Consider the following 9,701-nt stretch of genomic DNA (forward strand, 5'->3'; position numbering starts at 1 on the left):
ATTGTGGACAAAATTGACCATAGTGTATGAGTGTGTAAGTGTGTATGAATGTTTCCCAGTACAGAGTTGTGGCTGCAAGGGCATCTGCTGCATAAAACATATGTCAGATTAGTTGGTGGTTCATTCCGCTGTGGTGACCCCTGATAAATAAGGGACTAAGCTGAAGGAAAATGAATGAAATTATTATTTTCATGTAGTTCTTTGCACAACACCAAAAATAACATAAAACTGGTGTATGTAATCAAACATCTCCATAACTTTTCTGGTGTGGTCAGTTTGCTTGGCTCACTTTGTACACTATTCCAATTGTGATGCAGAGCACTCAGGGACAAGTCCTGTGTAAGCACGGTTCTTCAAAAGAGATAAAAACAAAGTAAAATCAAGGTAAAACTACATGGCTACGTTGCACTTTCTTTTAGTTCAGTGGTTTGCTAGGTGATTTTACAACAAGCCCTGCCCTCTTATAGACATGTACATGTAGGATGTATATCTTTATGTACAACAAAAAATACCCTAAGTAATGTATCTCGGATTTGCAAAAATGTAAACAGCGCCCTCTAGTGGATTTGTCATTTAAAATGTGCAACAAAACACACCCTGAGCTTTATTTTTATAGCAAAGTGAGCAAGTATTTTATGTTTCGCAGAAATGTAAGCTGGGACACATATTTCTAATGAGCTGTCAAAACTGCAACTATCAGGACATAACTGGAAAATTGCAGTTATACTGGCAACATGATTAAGCATTTTTTTTCTTAGTTCACGGTCAGTGACATAAGCATTTTTCATTTTGATGTCACTGATTATTGACACAAATAATTTCAAAAGATTATATTTATTTATTTTGTTCTAAGAGCATTTGCATGTAATTCTTTTTGTGGTGCTATTTGTATGACTTGTTTTAGAGATTCACTTACTGGTGGGATTTGAGAAATGTTCCAAAGCATCTTTCCCATCACCTCATCAATAATCGCATTCATGCTACAGTATTGACAGCAAAACATTTTAATTTATATATAAATTCTTGTGTAAAAATGACACATGTGGTAAACATGTGGTGACAATGCTTTTCATTCGGTTCATTAAAATTAGACAGACACATTTCAAAAATGTGACTTTTCAAACTTTCTCGTATTTCGTAAAATGCATGTTTAATAAGTAACTACTTAAGAATTTTAGGGTGTGAGTTTATGTTGTAGAACTAAATGTCAAGCGTATCATAGAGTTCACCAAAAAATCTTGAGGGAAGAATGAATTGCTGCATTCTTTCGGTTCTGCACCAGGGTGAAATTATTTTAACTTTCCTGAAAACAGTGTCAACATGGGTTGCAATCGTGGACATTATTTCAAAATTTCAACATTATTTCAAAATATTATTTCAATTTCCTTTGATTTTTGGGTTAAAATGTGACTTGGATTCGCCCACATATCTGCTGGGCTGCATTCTTAACACTCAGATAAGCTTTATCTGTGAATGTGTGTTTGTGTTCCGCAGGCAATATAAGTGAACTTACTCAAACATAGCACTCGAACTGAGTTTAAACACCATCACTATTCTATAACCCTGACCCTGTTGTACTCTTGGACCTTCGGCTAGTTACAAATTCAGTGTAGATATTCAAATATTGCTGCGGCTACTAGTTTGATTTATGCACAGATAATAAAAGTGTCAACAAAATGAATTCACTGCTCAACCCAAAACTCCATTCATTCTGACTGCAAATGGGTTTGATGGCCGAGTTCATTTATTCACTTCAATTTAACATGCTACATCTCTCCTGTCAGCAATATGGTTAATTTCTTGTATTTTCTGAGGAGGCAACTATCAGACTCAGTATTGATAAATGATTATCTGCTGGAGTGTGAATCGAGCACCATGTGAAACAGTCTGGTCTAGAACTCTTCATGAAGTCACTGAAGCAGGTGATGAGGTGTGGAAAAAATACCAATCGATATCCGGTGGGAATAGACTCATTGCATGGAATTACATTAAAATCACATTAGCTCAGACTCAGTTTATTCCCTTTAAGTACTATCGGTTTTTCTAGATCTAGCTTTTACTGTGAATGGTTGTTCTTGCACTGCAATAGGGTATATGCAGAAGTATGCGGAAAGACTTTTAATTATGCAGTTACAAAATCAGCATGTTTAAGGTCTTTTTTCTTTAAAAATCAATGATCTCCACTGCCTGATTGATACGAGATATAAAGTGGGTCTCGGATTGTACAAGAAGCACTGCATTAAATTAAATGTTTCTGTGCCATGTCTTTAAAATATGAACATTTATTTTACTCCAGTATTTTCAATGGTGTTTTTGTGCTCAACTGCTAATCCTGATGGGCACGTGCATGTAACCGACTTTTCATCTTGTTTTACGCTTGAACAACTAAATGAATGCTGAAGTCTATTTAACTGATTGTATTTTAATTACATTACAACATCTATGCTGTCAAAGAAACCATATACAATTGAAAAAAGTCGCTCACCGGACGTATATAAGTATGGGAAGAAACAATAGCTGTGCATATACCCTATTGTTTTTCTGCTTAAGGTTTAATATTCAAAAGCTTCTGTCAGTAATATATATATATATATATATATATATATATATATATATATATATATATATATATATATATATATATATATATATATATATATATATATATATATATATATATATATATATATATATATACAAGTTACCCTGGATACAACTTCATGGATGGAGGGAAAGGGGATTTTTATCTTTCATAAGTAGAGAAAATGACTCTACAGTTCTGCAAGGACATGTCTTTATGACAGTCTGTGCAAAATCAAGTGATTATAAATTCTCTTACATGAAAGAGCTTTAGCAAAATAATGAGTTGTTTGAAGCATTAAACCTTTTATAAATAAGTTATCAAATCACACACAAAAAATTGTTTAATGTAAACAAATCCAGGAAATGAAGCAAGAATTAGAAAAATGTTTACTTGCAGTTGGGAAAAAAGCTAGTATTGTGTCATGAAATATGTAGCAATTACCTTTATTAGTATTATTAGTATTATTATTAGTAGTAGTAGTAGTTTAGAATCACTAAATGTAAACTCAAAACTTTGAAAAACACAATGCTAATAGCCAGCAATCGTAGGATATAAATTCTGTTGTAAGGAAAAAAGGCAAAAACTGCTAAATGTACTGTAAATGCACATTTTGGGGTTTATATCTTTTTTAAAATGAAGAAAAAAGTAATTTATCTTTAATTTATTGTTTATCCTGCAGTTGAAACAAACTTATATGTACTGAGTGCTTCATTATAATGGAATGCAAATTGTCATAACACAGAACGATAGCTATAAAGACATCTATTCACTGTTGCATTTATGCATTTGAAGATTGTTAGAGAAAATTGTTGATAATTGTCCTAAAATAACAATTAATTTGGATCACAGACAGCACATACCTGCTTGTTGCCATGCACTAAGAGTGTGTGTGTGTGTAGAAACCCACATCTTTCATTTACAATCTTTAGCAAACACACAAAGAGCAGGCGGAGGCTGCATCTGCTGACGTACAGCCAGTGGCAGTGAGAGAGTCCGTTTGCTCAGAGCCTCTGAATCACAGAGCATCTCTACAGGACTATCACCAACAAACAAGCAGCGCAGGATTTTCAGAGACAACATCTGGAGAGCTGCAGCATCTGACTCTGCAGCGATCCTGCAAAGCTTCTTTTATTATTATAATTGATCCCATTTTCTGAGTTTTGTACTCATTATTTGCTTATTCCTTTATTCCTTTATTTTTTGTTTTGTTTGTTTGTTTGTTTCCTCTCTAATTTCCATCTCTGGTCTGTTCTCCTTCACCAATCCTGATGAACGACTCACATCTGCAGTTTCTTAAAGGACAGAAATCTGCAAACAGCACGTCTTTGCCTCCTAATGGCAGTTTGGCTGATTCTCCAGCAGGGGCGCTGTGTGAGCAGGTCCAGATCCAGGCGGAGGTTTTTCTCACCTTGGGCATCGTGAGTCTCCTGGAGAACATCCTCGTCATCTCAGCCGTGGTGAAGAACAAGAACCTTCACTCTCCGATGTACTTTTTCCTTTGCAGCCTGGCTGCTGCGGACATGCTGGTGAGTGTGTCCAACTCTTTGGAAACTATTGTCATTGCAGTACTAAACAGTCGCCTTTTGGTGGCCAGTGACCAATTTGTTCGCTTGATGGACAATGTTTGTGACTCAATGATCTGCATCTCTCTTGTTGCATCCATCTGCAACCTCTTAGCAATTGCTGTCGACCGATATGTCACCATATTCTACGCCTTGCGCTATCACAGCATTGTGACCGTACGCAGAGCTCTGGTGGCCATCGCCGTGATCTGGCTGGTGTGTGTGGTTTGTGGGATCGTCTTCATTGTGTACTCTGAGAGCAAGACTGTTATCGTGTGTCTGATCACCATGTTCTTTGCCATGCTAGTGCTCATGGCGACTCTCTACGTACACATGTTTCTTCTCGCCAGACTCCACGTCCAGAGAATCGCAGCTTTGCCCCCGGCGGCTCCTGGCGCTGGAAACCCTGCTCCACGTCAGCGCAGCTGCATGAAGGGAGCCGTCACCATCTCCATCCTCCTCGGGGTGTTTGTGTGCTGCTGGGCACCGTTTTTCCTCCACCTCATTCTGCTGGTGTCCTGTCCTCACCATCCGCTCTGCCTCTGCTACATGTCTCACTTCACCACATACCTGGTACTCATTATGTGCAACTCTGTGATTGACCCACTCATCTATGCCTGCCGCAGCCTGGAAATGAGGAAGACCTTTAAGGAGATACTCTGCTGTTTTGGCTGCCAGCCTGCACTTTAGGTGTTAGTAAAAATGTCTGATTTGAACTGAGAATGGATGTGGGAAGAAACTGTTTACCTTGATCTACTGTAGAATGCCAAAGCTTGGTGGTTGTATTGATTTTTCTCATTCCGAGGTCAAACGGAGAAAAAAAACATTCGGAAGCGTTAAGAAAAAAATATGAGCGCTGTGGAAATCTCAGGTGGTGTAAGAAAATCAGAAAACTTGGGTGGGGGGGGGTTAGGTCTTGGTTTGCTTGTTAAAAAGGGCAGATCAATTATGTGTTGGTAATGTCTTATTTGTGCATACATAAAGGGGTCTAAAACAAAAAGGGTCTGAAAATACTCTAAAATGCATGCAACAGGTGAGTTTTGGGATCTAACTCAATATCGAACAACAACAACAAAAAAAGAAATACGAACATTTAAAATAACTATTTTAATTCAGAAATTGTGATATAAAATAAGGGAATTAATAATATTAATCATGTAACTCATACATTCAGATCTGGATAAAAAAAATAGTTTCTCAATAGTTGGTCATCCACACTGAAATGGCTGAAACACTTTCATTTCTGTACTGTGTATGCATTAAGACAGTGGTCCACAACCTTTTTATCACCGCAGATCGGTCAACGCTTGACAATTTTAAGGGGGGGGGGGGGGGGGGGTTGGTTCGTAGATTCCAAATGTGTATATTCCATACAAGCTGCAGATGATCGCGGCATTCCTTGAACTGAGTGCGTCTGAAAGGCGCAAGCACGTCACATCGCTAGCGCGCGCAAGCTACACTACTAAAAACAATGAACTTGGGCGGACACTAGAAAAGAGGGGATATGTGAAAGACCCCTAAAAGGCCATTGACATTTGCCATCTCCAGCAGTTGATCTTCTTGCATAGACATGGTAGATTCACCTGATTAGTTGACACAAATGGGTTGTGGATCCATTTCTTGGCTGTTCGCAGGTTCTTTACTGGACCTTTTCCCCTTAGCAAAAAACTTTTCAAAGACATCTGTTTCTTACTTATTTTGCTGCTCGTTGGTTAAATTTGTGTGCTCAAGTGACCGAGATGTAAGCGAGAGGATACACTTACATTACATTTTTTTTCTAAATAAAAAATTGTTCAGAATCAGATAATAATAAAACGACAAAACAGAAATAATTAACGATTACTTGTGCAGGCCAGAACCAATTGATCCACGGGCCGGTACCGGTCCGCGGCCCGGTGGTTGAGGACCACTGCGTTAAGAGACTCTTTGACCAGTGTCAGTTCCGCATGGCATTTATTTACATTCCAGCTCTTTGAAACGATTGCCACAATGCAATATGTTGAGGACAAACAACAATTTTGTAAATGTACCAACAGCGAGATGCAGGTAGCAGAGGAATATAAACTTATAAATGCAAGCAAGAATATACACTAGAAAACAACAGCTCTGAGTAAACATTCCATGTCCTTTGACAAAAAGCTATCTGGAGCATGTACAAACTGACATTAATCTTTAACAATGATGCCAAAACGTTGACCATCCAAACAACTGCTGTATGATGTCATCCACCGTTTTAGCTGAATTGGTCACATGACTAAAAATGAGTTGTCCTTTTTGAACGCCTTCATTTTTGCAGTCCACACTGCAACACAAAGTCTAAATTCCCAAATTTGTGCACTTTGGAGAGCGTTTTTAAAAAGATATGTTTTTTTATTGCTTTAAAACACCATCTCAGTGTGGGCCGGCCAAATATATGAGAAAAATCTACATTTTTGAACAAAAACATTGGACATTATTTGTATCAGTGGCAAAGCTATCAACACCTGAATGTTTAGCCTAATTGGGAATATCCCAGTGATATAGCCATCATGTGATACATGTCAGTACAAGTTCTAAAAGGGCATATAAGCTTTTAACAAATTAAAGTCTTGTAATTACAATATGGGGTTAAAAGCACATTTTTAATTGAAACTGAGACACATATGGAAAAAAAATATATTCTTGGCTTTTTGTACAATTGCTAATGCCCTTTGATTGTTGTGTTTGGAGGGACATTTATGCTTCATTTTTAAAAATGCATTTTTAATACAAATTGATGAAGATCTCATTAGACTGACTTGCTGAAGCATAAAATGCTTATCGAGTTTTAAACAACTCGAGTGCAGAGGTGAACAAACTAAATAATACAATTAATAATAAAAATTTACAATAACAGTTTAACTAGTTGCATCTCAAATTGAGACCCCAAAGTACAGTGTTTAAATGTGTAAATAGTCTATTTTTGTCTACTCTGTGTAACAGTGTTTAAGCCATTGTGTCTGAAAACTGTGCGTAAATGCCTGTGTTCAAAGTGGCAAAAGTGGAATCTTAACAGTGCTTAGGCAAAGTTGCTTTTGGGCCATTAAATATGTTAAGAGTGCATTGGCTCTTCTTTAAGGAGTCATATTCAGCTGAAATTGCCTCTCATTTCCAACAATAGTAATCTCAGCCCAACTGCTGGATTTAACATGTGGATTATGTAGTTGTCAAAGTCTCGCATTTCTGTATTTTTGCGTTTTAGTGGCAGAATGTAACTGAAAACTTGTCATTTATGTATTTTCTGAGACATAACATGGCAAAAGACAACTAAGCATGTCAGTTACAGCAGCAAATTACATTAATTTGGGGTGTTTTTGTCTTTTATTTAGAAGTCTAAAAAAGGTAGACAGGGTTAGAAAGGCAAAATTCCGTCTCAGGTCACCCAAAGCACAATCACCCTGTGTTTTATTTTATTTTGTGTGCTTAGTGGTTTAGGTTTGCTATTCAGCTTATTTTCTCTGACCAGTATTGAGTCTCACTGCAATGTTATCTGTTAGCACATGAGCTTTAGAACTTGACTTGTAACAGTGGCCAAAAGCTTCTGCTGATATCTGCAAAAACAAAAAAAATAAATAAAATAAAAGGCTTTTGCTTAATGACAGTGTTTGTTCTCTTTTCCTTGATGTTGATTACCCAAAGACATGATTCACAGTTTGTGTCTATGTCTATTAGACTAATGGCAATATTTAATCATTCAATATATCATGCTTTTTACGAATATTCACATTGCTTTTGCAGTGTTCACAACAGCATCAAATGGTTGAGACTTAATTGTTTAGATCAATAGTTAGTATTGTACATTAGAATTAGAATTATTAGATTTATATATTAGTATATTAAGTATTTCATTATTTATTAATATTTATATTTATTAATATATTTGTATTATATATTACAATACTAATATATAATACAAATTAAGTTAATTATCTTTATTAATTAACATTTTATTAACATTAACACATTAATTCATTTTCTTTTCTGTTTAGTCTCTTTATTAATCTGGGGTCGCCACAGCGGAATGAACCGCCAACTTACCTATATGTTTTACACATTGGATGCCCTTCCAGCCGAAACCCATCACTGGGAAACTGGGAAAATTCATTTGGCAGCAAATTAATTCAAATCAGTAATAAGGAGACTGGGAGTCAAACTTAAGGGCTTGCTATAGCTACCAATTGAGCTACAAAAAAAAACCTAAATTTGACGCACTTTCAGTTGAAAGACAGTCAAGGCTAGTAACCTACAGTACATACCACTTGAGATAATCTATCTGTAACATAGCTGTAGGGGGGAAAACAAACATGATACAGAACAGTAAGATTCATCAACAATCAGTGAGGGCCAATAATGACGTTAATAATCTTGCCTTCGCACTTTCTACACCTCAGCTCCACACACCTGGAGGGCAATCCTACTGATTCCAGTGATTCATTTGATGTCTTGGAGTTTAGCATGAGTAATTGCCATCCATTATGCTTTAAGGCAAACCCCAAAACAAATGTACTGTACTACTTACAACCACAGGGGTCAATATTGCACAAAATTGTTGATGAACTTTTTGTTCTGTATATTTTGTGCCTTAAACTGCCACATGGCAGGGGGAAGGTCACTGGGTTCCATGCACAGTTTCATGTTGAGCTTCTCAACTGGAAAGAATGAGATTTAGTATAAGAGTCATTATTTTGTGCTTTCGGGCCCCTTGTAGATGAATAAAAGAACCCGTCTTAGGCAGAAAATCTTATCAGTCATTTACATACACACACAAAAAAGTGGATTTCTAGTTCCCAGCATGCTTTGCACAAGACAATATGAGGACAGTAAGTGCTCGTCCTGATGCTTACACTTGAGGTCATGACCACTTGATAGTGTATGACATGAAGTAAGTTTGCATAACGGTCCCAGGTCTGAAAATGGCAATAAGATTTTTTTCTTAATGCACAGTGTATCCAGACTATTGCTGTATTTCACTTTCCTTTGATGAGAACTGAGAACTCCCCTACACCATAAAGTTTTTAAAAATATTTAGTCCTAAGCTACATTTATATTACTTATTAAAAGAGCATAATGAAGTGGAAAGCAAAACAACTCTCCTATCATATTTACCACGACCCAGCAGGCACAGGACATAAACATGACATCAGATTGACGTTGTACCTCCACAGCGTGGGACGTTGCATTTTGATTGAAAATGAAAATCAGGTTGATGTCGGTCAATGTCCAACATCGGACAGACATTGCATTTTGGATACTTTTCGTTGCAACCTAAAAACAACAAAATATCAATGTCTAGTGATGTTACAGCGTTACGTCGTGTGGATGTTACCACTATGACATCTACCAGACGTTGGATTTTGGTTGCCATACCTGACGAATAAATGTCAGTAACCATCAGTAGTAGCCATCATTTAACATCAGTATGAAGTTGGTTTAAGATGTTGGCTTGACGTTGGATTTTGGTCACTTTCCAACACAACTAAAATCAACAAAATATCAACGTCATTTCATGTCATTATCGGACGTCAAAATAACATCGT

The 9,701-nt window shown here is 36.8% G+C and overlaps 1 protein-coding gene across 1 annotated transcript; it reads left to right on the forward strand.

The window, feature by feature from the left end:
• Positions 1–3,852: 3,852 nt before the first annotated feature.
• Positions 3,853–4,982, forward strand: mc3r (melanocortin 3 receptor). The gene has a single exon (XM_056464362.1). The coding sequence runs from the start codon at positions 3,853–3,855 to the stop codon at positions 4,834–4,836; it is 984 nt and encodes a 327-aa protein (XP_056320337.1). The 3' UTR covers positions 4,837–4,982.
• The last annotated feature ends 4,719 nt before the right edge of the window (positions 4,983–9,701 follow it).

The sequence above is a fragment of the Danio aesculapii genome, chromosome 8, assembly GCF_903798145.1.
Source record: "Danio aesculapii chromosome 8, fDanAes4.1, whole genome shotgun sequence".
NCBI classification, from domain to species: Eukaryota; Metazoa; Chordata; class Actinopteri; order Cypriniformes; family Danionidae; genus Danio; species Danio aesculapii.

Excerpts from the sequence above, each read along its gene's own strand:
- mc3r (XM_056464362.1), top strand. The coding sequence starts at position 3,853 with ATGAACGACTCACATCTGCAGTTTCTTAAAGGACAGAAATCTGCAAAC.